Genomic DNA, 21,843 nt, shown 5'->3' with positions numbered 1-21,843 from the left:
TAGTTTACTTTGCTAGGAGCCTATAACATATAGTACATCTCAGGAATTGTTTTGTTAGTGAGAAGCTCTGTCTCTTAGTCTGCCACTTCTTAGTCCCAAATGTATCTCTGCTACGCAGTGCTTATCTACGTGGCCATCTATATGTTGACTGATTGCTTTTTTAACTGAAAATAGGAGTGTGTGTACTTGATGTATCTGAGATCCTGCAAGGGTTATTTTATTCCTTTGTCTTTAGCAAGGATTATTTAATTCCTTTGGTATTACTTATCTCTCTATTGGCTAACATTAGCCATTCGCATTTCGTGATCTGGTTTTTTTTGGGTGTGTGTGCATTCTTCTGTGCGTGAATGTATGTGAAGTTTCTTAAAATAGATACATATGTTACTGCTGCTTACATGACTGACAAAACAACCTATACATTTGGCTAGTTAGAGACTCCCTTCAGTAATACATATATATATATTTAAACAGAGTTACGTGGTTGTCTCGCTGCTTGCATAAGGCCCTTGCAAATTGCTAGAAGATGCAATCTCTGCAAAAACTTGTTTGCCGTCTGTTATCCTGTAACAGCCTGACAATCTGCAGCTGAGGGCTGCTAACAAAAACCAGCTTTTCTTAAAGAAATAGTGTTGAGTTTATTGAGCTGTTAGTCGAGACCTCAGGCTACAATTCGTTAGCTGTCAAATAGAGAGGTTCTGTTTTGCTTATTACTGTTTTGGTTGCTGGCTAGATTAAATAGTACACAACTTATTTTTGCATTAAAAATCTTAATTGTTTGATAATTTAATGCTGGGGAAAGTATAAATTATCTACTCTTGAATATTCAGGAAAATCAGTGAGGCATGAAGCGACAGCAAAGGTAAGTCCCATGGCTGAGTGTGGATCAAAGGGTACAGGGGGTCCCTGCTGCCAGGGACACAAGGCAGGACAGAGAGCTCCTGCCTGCAGGTAGCAGCTCTCATGAGAGAGGCTTATGCAGCTCAGGCCTTGCCAGGAGCTACTGTGGGAGATTGAAATGACTCTGGGGAGCGCTGCAACCAGGATGGGCAGATGGGGTTTAAGAGGGCAAATGGGGATCGAGAGGGGGCAGCACAGGGATTGAAAAAGTGCAGCAGTTTGCACAGATGGGCACAGGAGAAGGGCTGTGCACTCTGATTGTAAGCCCACAGCCCAGGGAAGTGCTCTAGGTCTCTGCCATAATGGTGGGCCCTTGCCTCAGATATAAAACCAGTGTTCATACAGAGAAAGTCCCTGAGATGTCTGATGCTTTCATGCAGATGGAATTGGTAAGGAAGGAGACTTCAGTATAGACAGGAGGTTGCAATGAGTGCCCACATCCTACTTCCAGTGAAAAGATGTGCACAGGCTGATGATCTGTCCCATTAGGTGGTTGAGTTGCAGAAAGTGGTTAAAAGGCTGCACAGTGTTAAAGGGGCTGAGATGGGGATAGATACGTGGTTTCAGAACCATACACCTCTCACGGACACTACAGAGAATGAGGCATCTTTCATGGTGGTGACCCACAAACATCGGGCTCTGCTTCATTCCCCACCCTCCAGCATAACAACTAAAACCAGATATGAAGCTTTAACAGATGTAGCATGAGCAAGGTCTGCAAGGAGAAACTCTACCAACAGCACACAGTGGATACTACAAAAAGAAATGAAGAGTGCTTGCAGTGGGTGACGCTCCGTTAAGGGGTATTGAGGCACCCCTCTGCTGGCCTGACAGTAGAACATTCTTTGATGACTATAGACTGTTCAGGAGGGGTTAAGCATAGGGTTAGGGTTGCCCCGTCTGGAAGAGGGAAGACAGTCTTGGATAGCAGGCTGGACAACTTGTTGTGGTTGGCTTTAAACTGGAGGACTCTGAGTGTGGGGTTCAAAGTGGCCAGACTCATGACATTGCAAACGATGGGGGAATAAGTCAAGTGAACTGGAGCAGTGACAAATATCCCTTATCTGACAGTCCAGACAAGAACCAGAAGACAGTCACCACACAACTCAAGTTTGGTTTTAAAAATGCACACTGCCTGGGAAACAACCAGGAGGAACTTGAACTCCATGAGTCAGTCAGAAAGTTGTAATATCATAGGAATAACTGAAACCTGGTGGGACAACTCACATGACTGGAGTATTATGACAGATGGGTATTGGCTGTTTCGTAAAGACAGGAAAGGAAGAAGAGGAAGAGGAGTCATGCTCTATGATAAGGAGAACTTGAATATGTAGAAGTCGACTACAGCAATCATTGAAGTCCTATAGAATGCCTCTGATCAAGATCAGAGGGGTCATCTCCAAGGAGGATCTTACTGTTGGCATCTGCTACCAACCTCCAAACCAGGAGGATAAGGCTGATGCATAATTTGGGTCACTTAAGCAAGCTTCAGGTCAGCAGAACCTGGTACTTACAGGTGACTTCAACTGCTCAGATGTTTGTTGGAAGAGAATACAGCAGCTCACATGCCATTCATCACGTTCCTGGAATGCATAGAGGACTGCTTCCTCATACAAATGTAGTATGTGCCAACAAGGAATGAGGCACTGCGGGACTTGCTACTCACAAATCAAGAAAACCTGCTTTGTAATATCTTGTAAAGTTTTATTGTTATATTACAATGTTGGTGATTGCCTTGGTTGCAGTGATCACCATATTGTGGAGTTTGGGATCATGTCAAGCATGCTGAAGGTTAGTACTAGGACAAAAGGTTTAGATTTTAGAAAAGCAAACTTCAGCTCACTCAGAACTCATTTGGGAGGACTTATGTGGGAAGCTTCCATGGAGGATAAAGGAGCGAGTGAGTGTTGGGAGATTTTCAAGAATCCTCTCCTGGAAGCACAAAAGCAGTTTTTCCCCTTTAAAGGCAAGCAAACTAGGTGCGATAAGGGACCCCCTTGGATTAACTGTGAGCTGCTGTGTTTGCTCAAAACCAAAAGAGATGCATACCAGAGATGGAAAAGTGAATGAATACCCACTGAGGACTACAAGAGCATTGCCAGGGTGTGCAGAGATGCAGTTAGAAAAGCAAAAGCTCAGCTCAAACTGAAATTGTTCAGAGATGCTCAAAACCACAGAAAACGGGTAAGGGGTACAAGTTACTGCTGGGATGATTCCTTTTGGACACAAGACAAATATTTTTCACATTGGAATAATCTCCTCAGGGAAGTGGTGATTTTGCCAACTTTGGACACTTTTAAGACTTTTAAGCTGAGCTGTCTGGTCTAGATGGTGCTTTTGTCAAGAAAGGTTGAACCAGATGATCCCTGAGGTCTCTTCCAACCTGGTATTCTATGAAAATCCTTGTTATATTTACTGTAACAGCTACACATGGCTTTTCCCAATGGTACTTTTTTTTTAGATATATCTATTTATGCACTGTTATGTTCCATCTTTTAAAAAATAACAGCTTAAACACCTCAATTTAAGCCAGATACAGTAACTCAATTGCGGAATTGTCAGGGAAAAATTCTGCAATAGCTAAATGCAAGATCATGAATAAGGAATAGAGAAAGTGGGGATTTGACAGGGTGTTGTATTACTTTATGAGAATCTGTAATGCTGGAAAGGAAACTGAAAGTATTATTAGATAACCATCTTATTTCACATCTCAGATTAAGTGTATGCTAAAAAGAATTAATGGCATCCCTTCTTGCATAAAAAGGAATATTGAGTAGGTATAGGGAAATTATTCTTCCACTGTTCTTGTCAGTGAAAGTGGTTTTATATAACTTTAACCATCTAAATTGATCTGATTTTCCCACTGCAGGCTTTTCTCTGTTGTCATTGGAGAAGAAAGCTAGATGGTTAGCACAGACAATGTGCCCAACATTTAGGTAGTTCAGGCTAAATGAGATGAACCCTAATCATGGACCAGCGGTGTTCAGAGTTTACCCAAGGCATAAAGTTTTCAGATTCCACATCTAGGAAGTTAAGAGAAATCCTCTTGTACTCCATCCTTTTCTTATTGTTCAAATTTTAGGAAAATTAGGCCAAGATCTTCATACTACTATGCCATGTCTTCTCTTCCACCTGTTGATCATCAGGAAAAGAATTGCTTTTGTCCATGTTCAAACTATGAGCAATGGCACCAGACTCTCCACAGTTAAATTGAATGGGGCAGGGCCTGGACACTTTATTGTTTCAGGCTCTCAGCAAACTCATGCAGACAGCTTTGCATCACTTACTGTCTATAGAAGGCTTGTTTTTGCAATCATACATGAGATTACTATTAAAGTGGGGAAAAAAATCCAAGAAAAATAATTTAGATGTCAGAAGTTGCTCTTCCCTTTGCTTCTGTTCCTCCTGTCTAGCCCCATAGTGCAGAGCACTGGAAAGTAATGAAAAGAACTTGGGGTTGTCACATATATTACTCTGGTGGTGACACTGTTTTAATTCCTATGGATTAGTGTAGCTCCTGGTGTAGCACAACCCTGCTGTGCTTGGTGGCGTTATTATTGCTATAGCAGCAACAAAACCAGGGATGATAACAGTGTACCAGAAAGCTTCATAGCTGCAGTATGAAAAAGGTAAATATTACTCCCTCATTCAATGGCAACAAATATTCATTAATTGTGATTATGTACAAAGTTAATTTTTCAGATTTGACTGATTGAAAATTGAAATGTTTTGCCCAAGACACATACCTTTTCTTACTAGGTTTTCATGATAATGCAGAATAAGATATTTGTGTTACCACCTCCTAGCTTGTGAGAGCAGTGCTTCAGTGAAGAAATAACTTGTAGTGATTTGTGTAGTAATCCTTCCTGTGTCCTGATGGAAATGGGGAACTCACAAGTATTTTAATTACCTACTTGGAACTAAAAAACTTCCAAAAACCTTTTTTTTAATTTTCTCTGTGCTGTCTCTGAAAGAAATCCAGTCCCACAGGTACTTCACTCATGCATATTTTCCCATGAAAAGATGGAAGAAACTTGATTGAAATAATGAAGTCTAGACAGCTAAATAGCTATTTTCCTATATCGAAGTCCTGGCAGTTGGTTTGAAAACCTGGGGAAATGCATACATATTTTGTCCTTTTGGAATTATCAAACATAAATTTGGATAGAACAAATGAAAGGTTTGGTTCAGAGGTGGATACTTTAATGGCATGGGAAGCAAAATAAATGTAGTGCCTACCATATAACAGGTCTTTGTCTCCCTTTTGAACTTTCTACTGTAACATTTAGAGGAAATGTGATGAAACTTGATGACGAATGAACTTAAAATTCAGTTATAAATGGGCTTGCTACCTTAGTAACAGACTCGATCAATTACTCCTACATGTGCTTCCATCCTTACTTCCTATATCTACTTTTGGCATTGCTCAAAAGGATTGAGCAATCGTTTGGGTTTATTAATAAACTCCAGCTATGATAAGACAAGTGCAAGTCATCAGTACTAAGGCAACACACCAGCAAATGTAAACAAGTCTTACATTCTGAACCAATGATGTTAACAACACTTTCTCAGTCCTGCAGTAATGGTTGCATTGTTGATACTATATTTGGATCACTGGGGATCAGATTGGTTTAGCTTGCATTGAAGTTAATGGCCACAGATGTGCTGGATTCATTTCAATATTCTCCCAGTACCTAACCAATACCTCATAATATGGCTTAACATCTACTGTTTTCAGTTGCTAACAGTGAAATGACGATGGAGGTTCCACAGTGCATTCCTAGTCCTCCTGAAGAACCCAGATTCTGTTCTGCCAGGGGATGTTAATGGTGCCAGCACTAACAAGAGGGTTCTTTAGACATGTGTAAAATATGGAGAGTCTCAAGTCAGTTTCAAACTAGCCATCTTGTAAATCAGCCTTAAAATTGATATCAAGGAAGTGGGTTAAGTTAAGAAATCATTAAATAACTTCCAAAACCCTCAGAATACAGCAAAGTGACTGACTGAGATTTTCAGATATGAAATGCAGAGGAGAATTTGAACTTTTCAGATCAGGTTAGGAAGCTATTCAGTGGTGAAATAAACTTTATTCTCAGCACAATGGTTTTTTTGCAGTCTTTTTGTAAAGTGTTGGGTCCCATAGCCAGGGAAAATGTTAACCATATATGAATGGAACCCTGTATTTCCATTACAAAGTCAGAAGAGGAGAAAGCTGAGTTTGGGTGATTGGGGTGAAATCAGATGAGAGAGAGAGTGAAAAAGGCATCTAGCAGCAACTACTGGACAAGTTTACAGGGAGTTTGTGCTTCATTTTCACTAATGATGCCTTCAACAAATGGGAAGGGCTTTAGAGACTAGTTCAGATTTCCTGATATGAAAAGCAAACAAAACTGAGTTGTTAATTTAAAGACAGGGTCTTTTAAATAATAGTCTTAAAATAATAAAATTTTTATGGGCTGTTTCATGGTGACATATATCCAAATAATTGTTTTGCTAACTGTAAAAAGTTACATAAGATGGAAATTTTACAAGTGTTCTGTTGTGGGACCTGATGACCAAGAAATTTACTACTACAGGGAAGTACTTCTAGACTTTTGTCAGGGTCACTGACTAATCACATTACTCATCTGCTTTTTTTCCTCTAAAAGGCGTCAACATTTTAGCATGCATATTTGAATAAGAAACTTCACAGAATCCTATATAAACTCCTTCCACAGACTCAGCCTATTACTCCATCCTACTGGGATATTATAAGGTAAGAGTTACATAGCTCACTGAATGACTCTAGAGATGCCAAAGACATGTTTTATGTTATGACCAGAAAGTCTTTATATTATTATTATTTGCTATTTAAGTGCTAACTTAGGAACAATGCTTAAAAGTACCTTGGTGCTAAAAGTATTTTTGTTGGGATTTGCAGCTTTAGCTTGGCAATGACATAAAAATATGGAATGGAAGAAACATAGAAATCATAGACAATTTTGAAGGAACTAAAAGGAAACAATTGTTATAGCATTTCAGAATTTATATTATCGGTACAATAGAATTTACTCCTGGAAATCCAGATTTTGGTCTCCTTATTTTTGCTAGGTGGCTTTTTAGCTTTTTCAGTCTTAGTTAATGGAACCAGGAAGTAAATTTTTCAAAGTGTGAACCTGAGCAGTTATTCTTAATTTCACCTTTCAAAGCAAATCTCCAAGAAATGGTAACTCTGAATGATGTGTGGGGCTGTCAAAAGGCCTCATCTATGCTTCACTGCTGTCAGTCAGTGACTGAGAAGGGCTCTTTGGGACCTACTGTGGTCTCACTGCTATGAGAATCTATCCCTACTGCCAAGAATCCCCTCCCAAACCTTTCAACAGGAATCTTCTCCTCTGTGGGTTAAATCAACTCCAGGAGGACTTACACCCTCTGAGGTGGGCATCCTCGTGAGTTCTAAGTAGTTCAATTGAACTGATTTTTGTCTGACAACTTTCTTTCCCAGAATTAAGGGAAACCCCCTCATCTGTCAATTCTACACTGGGGTATTAAATTTGATTCCACAGAATTCTTTTCTTTGCCATCTAATTGTTTGAAAAAATTATTATTCAATGATTATTGTGAGTCTTTTCCCAGGAAAAATCTTTCCCTGTGGAGCTGCAAATGAGCTGACAGGGAGTTACTTGTATGGCTGTAGTGGGGCTACCTGGAGACTGTGCATTGTGAGGAACAGTGAGATCATGTGGCTCTCAGCATGGTCTGTGGGGGTCAAGCTCTTCACCTGAAGCTGCTTTAGACAAAAGCTAGGCAGTCTTGGGATCCAGGGAACGAGGTGTTTTTTTCCAGGCACTTTTCTGGAGTGTGGAAGATGCACCTTTTGTTCCTTCAGCAGCTTGTCGTTGGTTTACATGGTCTGGTTTAAACTGTCAATTTGCAGACTGGGAGATCTGCTTTGTGAATAGGAGAGAGACTATAGAGCTGAAAGAGTGCCTTGGTCAATGGGCCTTGTGTTCACTTATGTACACAAGAAGACACACAGAACTAATCTAGGGAAAGGCACAAGAGCAGATCAACTGGCAGGAGTAGCAGAGGTTAAACAATAAGGAGTCTTTGAAGGAAGGAGTTTGGAGAATGAAATGGGGATTTCCCTCCAAAGGTAGGGACGGAAAGAAAAATACAGCACAGCTCTGGTCACTGATGGGGAGTGTCATTGTCATCGCAAGCAACAGGTCATTCCAGATGAAACAAGCTTTGAACAAGTGTATGTGGTATATGTGTTTGTGGGAAGTTCATGTTTTAACCTGGTATTTATGCAATGGTAAATGCATCATTGTTTGATTTGGCTGATACTACATCTGTATTGTGCAGCCCACGAGATGGAGATTGAGACTGCAGATGAAGTTGCTATTGTTGGAATAGGATGCAACTTTCCTGGAGGTAAGTGTGGGGTAAAAGCAAAGCAGGCTGTGAGTGAACGTTGAAAAGTGAAGTAATTTATGAGTGTTGAAACAGAATAAAACCTGTTTCTCCCTTAGTAGAATTTGTTGCTTTTTTACTTGTAGGATCTTTTTAAAGGTTGTGCTGTGGTGTAAACCAGTTAGTTCTAATTTGTCTGCTGACAGACAGACAGACAGACAGACCAACCAACTGACTCACAGTGCTGGCTGTGGGCAGGGGATTGAGCTGCCTGTGCAACTCCTACAAATGAACTGGATGGGTCTGGGATGATTTGAACTTTCTTCACGTGCACTGGCAGGGGGACTGTACATTGTTGCAGGAATCTGCATCCAATAGGGACAGGACAGATCAAGGGCAGGACAATATCACCAGCTGTGCCTGTACTATAAATAGGCTGGATTTTGCTGAAAGAAAACTTCCTGCTTTTTGACAGTATATACTGTGGATGCAGTAGATGGAAGGGAAATGGGGAGAGAAGGTGGCTATGGATTTTGTGGGGTTCCTTTGCTTTTAGACAAGCAGTGAAGGGGCGAGTCAAGCTTTTCAGTTTCATCTCACCAAAGAATGACCAGTTGTTTGTCTGACAATTCTGTGTGAGCAGACTCGATTTATCTGTGGGAGTTTTTGTGGCTGATTGTGCATTTCTGAGTCTGCGTGGGGCAGGGGAGAACATATTTTAATCTACTTGAAAAACTTTGTACAACAGGAGATGGAATTGACAATTTCTGGAAGGTGCTGGAGGAAGGCAGAAACTGCACAGTGGAAATCCCTCCTGAGAGATTTAATGCCAAAGAGTGGTATGATCCAGATGATAACAAGCCAGGAAAAATATGTACAACGCGAGCTGCTCTTCTTGATGAGTGAGTCTGTTACTCTGCTGCACCACCAAGTTTTGTTGTACTTAGACTAACTTACTAATCCTTTGAGGGAATGCAAAGCACAGGGAGAATCTATAAATTGGACCTAGGAACTGACTTGCTTTTATCTGACATGAGGAGCAGGTGGTTTATCCAACTACAGGAATTCCTGGTCTGAGACATCGGTGAGGAAATTTGGTTGCAGGCTGTGTCAAGCATGTTATGTGCATGTCTGGGAGCACACATGGCCTTTGATTGCACAATCCAACGTGTCTGTACACACTCAGCATGTGTTGAGATGTCACCTGCCTGCTGTGTGTCAGTGGTGTCTGCATTTGGGGTTTACAGAAGCAGACATGCACTATGTATGAGGGGGTGTAGGCTGGATCTGAGGAGAGTGAGAGCCTGTCAGATAATTAGTACTGTCTCTAGTAGTATGGACTGCAGAGGAAGGTGGTGAAGCTGTAAGAAGGGCCAGGTGGGTCTCCTTCAGTTTCCTCCTGCAGATCAACCTGCTTTGCTGGACCTTGGGACCTAATCCTGTCGTTGTGGGGACAAGTAACGCTAATTCGTGTGCAGGTGTGGTAATTCAGAGACAATAGTGAAGCCTGGTTTGGATAGCTGGTAAAGAAGGGGATCTCCTGCTTAATTTGTGTGTTATGCTTGCTTGTAAACCTGAACTATTCATAATTGCATAACAAACTTGCTTTTCTCAGGGCTCATACTGTCATGCTTTAAAGAAAGAAACTTTGTCTTTATTCTGAGTCATTCCTCCATAATACTGAGGGGCTATATATGTATGAGTATCAGGTAAAGATAATGTGAAGAGAGAGTCTGAAGGAGGGAACTGCAGGATGCATCCTCTCACTTGTGTCTTCCTATCTCATGTCAAATTATCCCAGAGATGTGGGTGCAAATGTTTGAGGGCTGTGACTTATGAGAAGAATAGGAAATTACAATAAGATCAACACAAATGTCCTTTATTTGAATTCCACATTCACCTTAAATCCTCAGGCTGTAGACCTTTATTCAAACGAGAACTTCACATGCAGAAAAGAAATCTTATTGGCTCCTGAGATTAATACTTGGCAGGGTTGAATGATAGGACCCATAATTACTTGAGTGCAGATACTGAATTCTGCACTGAAACCAAGAGATGATAGAAGGCCATACAAATCTGATCTTGGGATATAAGATTAAGGTTGGACTTGGTAATTTGTAAGCTTGGGCCTACTCTGAAGATGTTTTTAAAGATAACCACAGACATATACACAAAGTATTTTGAATTTATTGTTGGAGAAGTATAGGTATCTTTTGGAAACAGCTGAGCTGATCCTCTACTTACTGGTTGTAAATTGTAAAGCATCAGTCTGTATTGGCTTAAAGTAATGTATAAGACAATATTTTTTCACCTTGTTGGCAAAAGAGGGAGTCTCATTCTGCCCATTTCATAATCTGATGAGAATGACCATGCAAATAAAAATGTCTAGGTGATGGCTCTTACCTGTGAAATGCAGAATCATTGCTAGAAATACATATTTTGTGGTGGGACATCAAATATCCTTGGCCTAAGCACATTTCCTTCTGCATTTCATAAATGGGAATTGTGGCTTAAAACCCATTTTTTGCTTTACTTTTAGTGAAATTACAAAAGATATGTAGTGTGAGTCTAGAAGTAAATGTATCTGATACATGATGTACCATTTTCTGTGCATTTTAGATTTAATTCATTTGACAACCACCTGTTTGGGATTAATAACATGGAAGCTGAACGCATGGATCCTCAGCAGAAGTTACTGATAGAATGCACATACAAAGCCCTGGAGGATGCAGGAGTCCCTGTAGAAGCTGTCAGTGGCAGCAAAACAGGTGTTTTTGTTGGTAAGATGAAAATTTCATGTCAAAGAAAGTGTGTTTGAACGTCCCAAAGATTGGAGCACTCCTTCATAAACTTTGCACATCTATGTAGCACTGGAGATGTAAGGCTACTGTGCTGTGGCACTGCTGGTTATTTTTGGTAGGAATTATTAGGCTCCTCTGGAAGTTCATGATAGAATTGCTGTATCTCTCTTAGGTGCTCCTCTTCCTGTGTTTAAGCACTGAACTTGAAGCAGGAACCAGTTAAGCTGCACCCCCAAGCCTTCCTGAGAATGATACTCCCAAGACAGGCTGGGATGTCCCACCCATAAGGGGAAAAGAACCCCCAAGTTTTGTAAATGTTGGAGTCTGCAAAAAAAAATCATTCAATTTTCTTAGTAAATTACACACTTGGCATGGAAATTGGTGTGATAGTCCCTGCCCTACTATATAAGCCTGTGGCAATAGTTTTGGATAAAGGAGTTGGGTGAAAGGGAAGAGAGAAAGGAAGAGATGAATTAAAGAGAGGGAGCGAGAGAGAGAGAAAGAGAAAAAAAAATAGAAAGAGAGAGAGAGAGAGGGAGAAAGAGAGAAAGAAATAGAGGCAAAGAGAAAGAGAGAGGCAGAGAGGAAGGGAGGAAAGGAAAGGAAAGGAAAGGAAAGGAAAGGAAAAAGGAAAGGAAAGGAAAGGAAAAAGGAAAGGAAAGGAAAGGAAAAAGGAAAGGAAAAAGGAAAGGAAAGGAAAAAGGAAAGGAAAAAGGAAAGGAAAGGAAAAAGGAAAGGAAAAAGGAAAGGAAAAAGGAAAGGAAAGGAAAGGAAAAAGGAAAGGAAAAAGGAAAGGAAAGGAGGAAAGGAAAAGAAAGGAAAAAGGAAAGGAAAAAGGAAAGGAAAGGAGGAGAGGAGAGGAGAGGAGAGGAGAGGAGAGGAGAGGAGAGGAGAGGAGAGGAGAAAAGAAACAAAAAAAAGAAAAGGAAAGAAAAGAAAAGAAAAAAGAAAAGAAAAGAAAGAAAAGAAAAGAAAAAAGAAAAGAAAAGAAAGAAAAGAAAGAAAAGAAAAGAAAAAAGAAAAGAAAAAAGAAAAGAAAAGAAAGAAAAGAAAAAAGAAAAGAAAAGAAAAAAGAAAAAGAAAAAAGAAAAGTCGCCAGTGTCCTGGTTTCAATATCCAGGAGATACTGCAATTTCCACACATGCCCATGGATTTGGGGATCCATGGTACCTCAAGCCTGTGTGTTCACAGGAAGAGGACACAGCTGCTTTCACAGGCTCTGTTCTTTTCTATTTCTATCTTACTGGTTCACAGAGTGAGAAAAATAAAAAAGCACCAAATGTAGGTTGTGCTGTGACCTTGAACTTGGTACATGTGAGGAACTGAAGCTAATGTCTTGTACATTTATGTCCCAGCTACCCTCTGTGTAACTTGCTGATGTATATTCCCCTAGCTAAACCAAAACAACCACTGTCAAACTGAGACACAGGGACTTAAGCAGGCTACAGGGAGCTCAGCTGCATCCTACAGTGAGCTAAGCCATCAGGAAAGGCCTGTCATTTACTGGTCAGGTAGGAATTTCAAGTGTTAGGTATGTTTGTGTCAGTTGTGTCCAGGGGATATTGGTGGGAGTTTTGCCTTTGACCTGTGTTGCAGGAAAGGTTCCCCATAGGAGCATTGATGGCACACAGTTTTACTATTAAAACTACAAACCAAAACATTCCATGAGGTTTAGAGCTGTACATCCCTGTTGTTGGCTTGGGTTAACTTGACATGTATCTTATATTTCACAGGACTTATGAATCGAGACTATGAAATCGTAACAAGCAGAGCAGTGAGTGTAATAAATCATTATGATGGCACAGGAACATCAATGAGTATTGCTGCTAACAGGGTCTCATTCACATTTAATCTGACTGGACCATCCCTGACTATTGACACTGCCTGTTCATCTTTTCTTTTTGCTCTGCACTACGCCTTGCGAGCCATTAAATCAGGTAATGGGAGTGAAGAGATGCTGGACACTGAATTCAGGATTGTGATTGTTTCTGTCTATCACCTGGGCCATCTCAACATGAGCATGTTTCTGTTTTACTCCAGGAGACTGTGAGGCAGCAATCTGTGCTGGAGTGAACTGCATAATAGATCCTCGGACCTTTGTATCTCTCAGTAAAGCGAAAATGATCTCTCCGGAGGGAATAAGCAAACCCTTCTCCAGCAAGGCTGATGGCTATGGAAGGGGAGAAGGCTGTGGTGTTGTTTTCCTCAAACCACTGAAAAAGGTATGATTGCTTGTGAAGCAGGCTAAAATAAGACTGGTTGTTTGCCTGTGTCTCGTATCTTCAGGTCTAATGATTACTTTTCCAGAGAAGATTTTCCAAGTCAAGCTTAAGATCAATGAAGCATTCCTGAAACATTAAGCATTTATGTTCTTTCCCTACATGGGAAAGGGATCACATGTTTAAAAGTTAGCAGTGTACTCTGTCTGTTCTTGCTTTGTCACGGTGTTTTGTTCTGCCCTCTACAGAGAAAGTATGGGACTGTCACAGTATCACAGAATGGGTCAGATTGGAAGGGACCACAGTGGATTGTCTGGTTCAACCTCCCTGCTCAAGTAGGGTCATCCTAGAGCACAGGGTTATGTCCAGATGGTTCTTACATCTCTCCCCTGAGGGAGACTCCACAACCTCTCTGAGGAACCTGTTCCAGTGTGTGATCACCTGCACAGTAAAGAAGTTCTTCCTCATGTTTAGGTCAAACTTCCTATGCATCAGTTTCTGCCTGTTGCCTCCCATCCTATTGCTTGGCACTGCTGACAAGAGCCCGGCTCTATCCTCTTGACACCCTTGCTTCTGACATTTATAGACAGTGATGAGGTCCCCTCAGTCATCTCTTCTCAAGGCTGAACAGGCCCAGTTCCCTCAGCCTTTCCTCATAAGAGAGATGCTCCAGTCCCTTAATCATCTTTGTCACCCTCTGCTGGAGCTGCTCCAGGAGCTCTGTGTCTCTCTTGTACTGAGGAGTCCAGAACTGGACACAGTGCTCCAGATGTGGCCTCACCAGGGCTCAGTAGAGGAGCAGGATCACCTCCCTTGACCTGCTGGCAGTGATTTTCTAATGCACCCGAGGATTCCATTGGCCTTTCTGGCCACCAGGACCACTGCTGGCTCCTGGACAGCTTGTTCACCAGGACCCCCAGTTATTTTTCCATAGAGCTGCTTTTTAGCAGGTCAGCCCCCAGCCTGTACTGGTGCGTGGGGTTATTCCTCCCCAGGTGCAGGACGCTGCATCTGCCCTTGTTTGAGAATGTTCTTCTCTGCCCAAGCTGTCAAGGACCTTCTGAAGGGCTGCACAGCACTCTGGGGTATTGGCCACTCCTCCTGGGGGAAGTAAACCTCGAATACTGACCAACTCTTTGGGACCCATCTTCCTTGCAGGGTCTTCTCCCATGAGATTCTTCCAAGAAGATCCCTAATGAGGCTAAATTTAGCTCTCCTGAAGGCCATGATTGTAATCTTGCTCACTGTCCTGATACTGTTCACTACTGAACTCTACAGTCTCATGGTCACTTGCAGTCAAAGCTGCCCCCAAACTTCAAATCATCAACAAGGCCTTCTCTTATTAGGTCAAAATACACCATTCCTTGTGGGATCCTTGGCTACCTGTGACAGGAAGTTGTCATCAATGCTTTCCAGGAACCTCCTGGACTGTTTATGCTTTGCTGTGTTGCTTCTCCAGCAGATGTCAGAGTAGTTAAAGTCCCCCACAACAACCAAGACCTGTGACTTTGAGACTGCTTCTAGTTGCCTGTAGAACACCTCATCCACTTCCTCCTCTTGATCAGGGGCCTGCGGCACACCCCCCTCACAATGTCACCCTTACCAGTGTGCCCATACCCTAACCATAAGCTCCTGACTTGCTCATAATCCTCACCAAGACAGAGCTCAATACATTCCAGGTGTTGCCTCACATAGACTTTCCTGGTCTCCCTCACTTGAACAGTGTGTAGCCCTTCCTGAAAACATTCCGGTCATGTGAGCCATCCCACCACATCTCCGTAATCGCAAAGCCTTCTTTTGCTACTAAGGTCTTTCTGTGATGTTTCCCTGTTGTCTTCTGTTATCTCAGGAGTCCCAGGCTCACCTCTGTAAAACTGCAGGTGTACTCCAATGTTGCTGGTACATCTCACAGTCACCTGCAGAGGACCCTCACATGTACCCTGTCCCTCTTAACTTTATCATACTATCCCTCAGTTTGCCAGGGACAAGCCTGATATTGCTCCGGTCCCCTATCAAATCTTGTTTAAAGCTCTGCCAATGAGTCTTCTTGGTTCCTGGGCAAAGACTTTCCTTCCTCACTGAGAAAGATGAATCCCCTCTGGTGCCAGCATGCCTGCCTAGGCCATACCATTGTCAAAAATCCCAAAATTTTGGTAGTGACACTAGCTGCAGAGTCAGGTATAAATAGACTCAGCCTGTCTGTTTCTTTCAATATTGCTACTTTCAACTGGAGTATGGAGGAGAAAATAACTTGTGCCTCTAATTCCCTTAGCAAACATCCCAAAGCCCTGAAAACTTTTTTGTTTGCCTTAAGACTGTGTATTGCCATTTCCTCTCTCCCTCCAATGGAAGATCAGTAACGGATAGTAGTCAGTGGGTGGTACCAGGCTTAGAACTTTCCTGGTGACATATTTAACCAATGGACTACTAGTATTACTAAAGAGAATTTTATCTTTTATAAAACAGGCAAAGGAAGACTACAGCAAAATCTGGGGTGTGATAAACATCAGTGCAGTAAATCAGAATGGTAGGTCCACAACTCCAATCACAAGACCATCTCTAACAGAGCAAGAGAAGTTACTGCGCAGCATTTATGAAAGTCGTGTTGATCCCTCGGTTGTGCAGTACATTGAAGCACATGGTACAGGAACAGCTGCTGGAGATCCTATTGAGGCTGAAAGCCTAGGTAATGTCATTGGTAAAAACAGGTCTTCCCGAGTTTCCATTCTGAAAATTGGTTCAGTGAAAGGAAATATTGGACACACTGAATCAGCTGCTGGAGCAGCTGCATTAATCAAAGTGCTACTGATGATGCATCATGGAAAGATTGTTCCATCCTTGCATTACTCAAAGGAGATGAGCAGCATTGATACGGAGAAATTAAACCTTGATGTTGCTACTGCTGTAGAGCCCTGGGAAGAATCAAGTGAGTATGGAAGAGTAGCTGGCATCAACTGCTTTGGATTTGGAGGAACAAATGGTCACGTTGTAGTCAGGCAGGTTAAGCAGCCAGAGCCTCTTCCTGCCTTTAAGAGGCCCCTTGAATTAGTTCTGCTGTCAGCAGCATCAAGTAAGTCCCTTCAGATGACCATGGGTGATACAGCTGAGCAGCTGAGCATAAGAAACTCCATAACTCTCCCAAGCCTGGCCTATACCTCTGCCTGTAGAAGAAGCCATGCCAACTACAGGTATCGCAAAGCGTTTGTCACAAATTCCCTTCAACACTTGCAGCAAGAGCTTAAATCTGCAGTGAGCACTGAACCGGCCCTGTCCAAGGGGGAACCACAGCTGGTGTTTGTGTTCTGTGGCAACGGCGTAACACTGAAGGAGTTCAGCGAGACTCTGCTGAGCTCAGAGCCAGTGTTCAGAGACAAGTGTAAGGAAATAGAAGACCTTTTTCAGCAACACACTGCAATCAGCCTCCTGCCAGCAAGGGATCAGAGCCCAAAGGATTTTTTGAACCCAGAGCTGTCCCAGCCCTTGATTTTTACCCTGCAGGTTGCCGTAGCCTCCCTCCTGAAGTACTGGGGTATTAAGCCTGTTGCTGCTGTTGGCCACTCGGTGGGGGAAGTTGCTGCTGCGCATATTGCTGGGTACCTTTCCCTGGCAGATGCAGTCAAAGTGATTTATCACCGGAGCAGGCTGCAGGCAAAGACTGCCAGTGGCAGAATGCTGGTGGTTGGGAACATCCCTGTTCAAGAGATTGCTGAATGTCTGCATCCCTACTCGGGAAAGGTGTGCATTGCTGCCTTCAATAGCCCAGTTTCCTGCACCTTGTCTGGGAATGTAGACTCTGTGGAAGCTGTCCAGAGAGAGTTAGCTCAAGCTTTCAGACAGAGAAACATCTTTCTTCATGTGTTAAATGTCCCAGCTGCATACCACAGCCCCAGCATGGATTTGATCCTTGGGGAGCTGGAAGAGAAGATAGAGCCTTTGGGAAAGCAGAAGGGGGAAATTGAAGTGATTTCAACGCTGACTGGGGTGGCTGCATCTGAAAATGACTTTGCTCAGGGTAAATTCTGGGCCCGGCATACTCGTGAGCCTGTGGCTTTCAGGCAAGCCATCCAAACTGCAGCTAGAGACAGGGAAAACCTGGTGTTTGTGGAAATAAGTCCTCACCGAGCATTGCAGCGAAGCATAAGGGAAACCCTAGGAAAAGGCACAAAGGTGTTCTCCTCTTTGCAAACTGATGCAGAACATCAGACGCTCCTCACACTGGTGGGAAATCTGTTTGAACTGGGATATAATCCCAACTGGCAGCACATTTATAATGCATATCAAAGTGTTCCAGTGGCCATTCCACGCTATCAGTTTGATCGCCAAAAACTCATGGCTTGTCTGGATATCCATCAACAAGCAAAACAAAGAGGTGTCAGTTCCAGTCATCCTTTGATTTACAGTATAAACAGTGATGACATGGAGTTTGGCTGCCTGCTGTCTCAGGACACAACACCGTACTTATACGAGCACAAGAACAATGGGGTGGCCTTAGTCCCTGGTGCTTTTTATGCAGAGCTCGGCCTGGCCTCTGTGATGAGCAGCTCAAGACCCAAAGTGCCTCTGAGTACTTGCCAGCTGAGTATTGGTTTTTCTGCACCGTGCGTTCTCTCTCAGAGTTCCCAAGTGTTGAGTATCAAGCTGAGTCCCCAGAAAGCCGTGACAGCCTTTGAGATTCTCTCTCCCTCCAATGCAGTTTATGCTGCTGGCCAAGTGGCAAAGGGGCCTGAAATTGTGGTGGAAGAGAGCACTATCTCCTTCCAAGACATCTATCAAAGATGCAGGTCAGTGATTAGCAGAGAGGAGGTTTATGAAGCGCTGTCTCAGGTTGGCTTTCAGTACGGCTCCATATTCAGGCAGCTCAGTGATGTGCATTATTGCCAGGAACTAAAGGAAGCTATAACAAGCATAAAGGTGAACAAGGAGACCATCAGAGAGATGCACAGCTACTGTATCCACCCAGTGCTGCTTGACTGTTTTCTGCAGATGACTGCTGTCTTGACCTCAAGGACATTTCAGTCCAGAGCAGGCTTTCCCTCAGGAATAGGCAGCCTTGTGGTGCTCCGGCCGCTGGAGGAAGAAATGATGATCTATATGAGAACAAGCAAGTCCACTGGGAACTGCCTAGAGGTCTGTGGATGTTTTGTGGACAAACATGGCTCTGTTTTGGCTGAACTCAAGCGGGTTGCAATCACTTTCATGAAGGAAGCATCTTCCAGAGACAATGAGTTCCTGTTTGAAAACAAGTGGAAAGAAGTCTCTCCTTCACAGACAATTGTACATCTGGGTGTTAAGCCCAGATTCCTAGTGTTTGCAGATAAATTTGGGATAGCTGAGCAGCTCAAAACGTATCTGCATCCTTCTTCGAGATATGTTATGTATGAAGACTGGGAAGCCCTCTGGGAAGGCCACACACAGAATAAAATGAGAGCTGAGGTTGAGGATTATGATGAAATTCTCTTCCTGTGGGGCATTCAAAAGTTAAATGAAGATTTCCCAAGGAAAGTTGTAGACCAGTTGGCAAAGTGTTGTGAGGCCTATCGCCAAGTAGTGGTGGCATTAAGAGAGAAAAAGTCCCGCTCTTCAGTCCGAGTGATCACCTACAGGACAACAGAAAGATACGTAGACCATGTTAACTGTGGGTTTGCATTGTATGGCATGACCAGAACTTGCATGGTTGAAGCTCCAGAAATCACATTTCAGTTGATTGACCTCGGCTCTTCCAGCTCCCTGGACATCTCAGTTCTAGCAGATGTTCTTGTCAAATACAAAGATGGGGATTATCCAGAAGTTTGCATCAGCCAAGGAAGAATTTATGTGTCTGAAATCAGACGCACACCTTTTGTAGATGCAGATTACATCCAACCTGTAAGAGCTCTCCAGAAGTCACACACATTCACTTTGTACACTTCTGATCCATACACAGCGAAAGACTTGACTGGTGAATTATCCACCAACGCTGCTGCTCAGCTTGACAAACAGAGTGTTGAAATTCAAGTGGATAAAATCTGTGTCCACTCAGAAGATTATTTTCCCATTAGCGTTTCTAGTTGCAACTTTGGTAATACACTGTATTGGAACTCGCAAGCAGGAGAGAAACACAGACTTTTAGCTCTTGATTTCAGTGGCACAGTAACAGCAACAGGAAGTGAAGTGAAAAAAGTGAAAGTGGGAGATCATGTGGTTTCATGTTATCCCACTGCTGCGTCATCCAGGGTTCGGATTCCGGGAACAGTTTGTTTCAGTGCAAAGAAATTCCCATTCTTCCAGAATGTCCCTTGTGTGTCATACTTCATCATTGCATGGGAAATCCTCACTCAGAGATTACCCAAAGGGAAACATGGCAGAACATTGGGTATTATTACTGCAGACCCATCATCGGTTTTGTGCCTTGTTATTTCTGCAGCGGCAGAAGAGATGGGTTGGAGAACAGTCCTTGCAAGGCCCACTCCTGATAAGTTCCAGTATATAAACCTATGCAATGCCCTTGTTGTCCTTCCTCCAGTCAGCAGACTGTCTCGGGAGGATCTGGCCCACATGTACTTTCTTAAAGATGTGGTGATGGTGTGTGGCAATCGACAGTCCGAATGTATCCAGAATGTCAGTGAAATTGATCATGAAAACATCAGCTTTCATATCCTTGCCCTTTCCAGTGTTTTCCAGAAAGCACCTCTAAAGGAATTGCAAAAGACTGTATATGCCTGGATCTGTTCCATGGATATGAAAAAGTTTAGACATCTCTCAGGTTCTGTTTTTCAGCAGAGTGAGAACTTTGAAAGGCTGAACTCTGCAATGTCCTATTTCACCTGCACTTCTGTCCCCCTTGCTGTACTGAGAAGGCAGAAGGACCTCAGCATGCTTTCAGATATACCGTTGTATGAACCCCAGAAGCAGCTGTTTAAGCAGAATGCTGTTTATGTAGTAGTGGGAGGGCTCACTGGGCTTGGCTTTGAAACGGTGAAATTCATAGCTGAGAACGGAGGAGGGTGTATTGCAATTTTGTCCCGGAGAACTCCGAGCAACGAGAAGCAAGAAGAGCTGAAGGCTTTGCATCAGCAGTACAAAAGGAGCAAAGTAGTGTTTGTGCAGTGCGATGTGACTTCGACCAGTGATGTTGAGAAAGCCTTCAAGTCCATTGCAAACACCTTTGCGGGGAGTCCGATCAAAGGTGTGTTTCAAAGTGCTGTTGCTTTACACGATGGGCATCTTGAAGTTCTGACCTTGGCTGACTTTCAGAAAGTGCTGAGCCCCAAAGTAGCAGGGACCCTAAATCTTCATTGGGCTACTAGAGGCCAGGAGCTTGACTACTTTGTGTGCTACTCCTCCATTACTTCCTTTCTGGGCAATGCCACCCAGACAAACTATGCAGCTGCAAACTCTTTCCTGGATGTCTTCTGCCTCTACAGGAGGAACTGTGGGCTTTCAGGCCAATCTATTAACTGGGGTGCTCTGAACCTTGGCATTCTGCTCAATCAAAACTATATCCAGAGCATTCTGGGATCCAAGGGCATAGACATTCTGCAAGTGCATGAAATTCATGAGTATCTCAGGAAGAGCTTACTTATGAATAACCCACAGCAAGCTGTTGTCAAATTGAACTTTCAAGCTCTGTATCATCATGTTTTCTCTCGGATAATTTCACTCAAAAGTCGCTTCATATCACTTATGTCAGAAGATTTCAGGAACAAGCTTGAAAGCCCTGAGGAAACTCAAGTGCCAGATACTGCCTTTCTCAAATCTGAAGACTATATCACCTCCCTGGTGAGTGACCTCACCAGACTGAACCCAGATGAACTAACCATGAATACACCACTTTCATCTTTGGGCATAGACTCTATGTTAGCTATGACAATTCAGAACCGTGTCTTTCAGGAGAGAAAGGTGGACATACCTCTTGTGAAACTGCTTGATCCAAACACAACTCTGTCAAGTTTAGTGGTAGTTTTAGAAGAAACAAGCGGTGCAAATGGGGTAGTTGAGAAGAATAATGCTGCTTTTGAAATTGCAGAAAACGAGAGCCGGCTGTAGGAATCTTCTCATTCAGGAAATGTGTACATTGAAGATACCTTTGTAGCATCTCAGAATATGTCATGCAGATGGGGTAGAACATTTGGTGATGCTGAATGTACCCTTCTGTCAACATGCTAATGGTAAAATCTCAATCGTTTACCTTGTTGCATTTGATACTTTTTTAACCTTGATTATCAATAGTTCTAGCTGAAAATAAGTAGGTTAATAGCTACACATTTTCATTTAGTGAATTTGTATGTTCAATGCACATTGCATTTTTTTAAGTATATTCAATTTTGATGAAAGTTGCATGTTTGCACCTGTAAGTGGTGAATATACATGAAAAGCAGCAGCTGATTATCACCATTTTTGTCATAGTATAGTATTAGTTTATCACTATATTTTTAGTATTACCTAGTGTTTATAAATACAGGCATCTTTTTGAATGACTTCTGATGTTGTGCCTTTCAAAAATCCAATGTTTTCCTATGTCTTCAAAAACATTAACAATTTACCAGTTGCAA

The 21,843-nt window shown here is 42.6% G+C and overlaps 1 protein-coding gene across 1 annotated transcript; it reads left to right on the top strand.

Moving 5' to 3' along the window:
• The first annotated feature begins 6,637 nt into the window (after positions 1–6,637).
• Positions 6,638–21,373, top strand: LOC139674063 (phthioceranic/hydroxyphthioceranic acid synthase-like). Its single transcript, XM_071560179.1, has 7 exons — positions 6,638–6,652; positions 8,245–8,313; positions 9,041–9,194; positions 10,912–11,072; positions 12,827–13,030; positions 13,134–13,315; positions 15,779–21,373. Exons 2-7 carry the CDS (start codon positions 8,253–8,255, stop codon positions 21,335–21,337), a joined length of 6,321 nt encoding a protein of 2,106 aa, XP_071416280.1. The 5' UTR covers positions 6,638–6,652; positions 8,245–8,252; the 3' UTR covers positions 21,338–21,373.
• The last annotated feature ends 470 nt before the right edge of the window (positions 21,374–21,843 follow it).

This window comes from Pithys albifrons, chromosome 7, assembly GCF_047495875.1.
Source record: "Pithys albifrons albifrons isolate INPA30051 chromosome 7, PitAlb_v1, whole genome shotgun sequence".
Classification (NCBI taxonomy): Eukaryota; Metazoa; Chordata; class Aves; order Passeriformes; family Thamnophilidae; genus Pithys; species Pithys albifrons.
The sequence above is the reverse complement of the archived record's forward strand: the minus strand, read 5'-3'. Positions and strand labels throughout refer to the sequence as shown.

Excerpts from the sequence above, each read along its gene's own strand:
- LOC139674063 (XM_071560179.1), top strand. The coding sequence starts at position 8,253 with ATGGAGATTGAGACTGCAGATGAAGTTGCTATTGTTGGAATAGGATGC. Across the intron at positions 8,314-9,040 it reads AGGATGCAACTTTCCTGGAG|GAGATGGAATTGACAATTTC; the intron begins GTAAGTGTGGGG and ends TTTGTACAACAG. Across the intron at positions 9,195-10,911 it reads CGAGCTGCTCTTCTTGATGA|ATTTAATTCATTTGACAACC; the intron begins GTGAGTCTGTTA and ends TGTGCATTTTAG.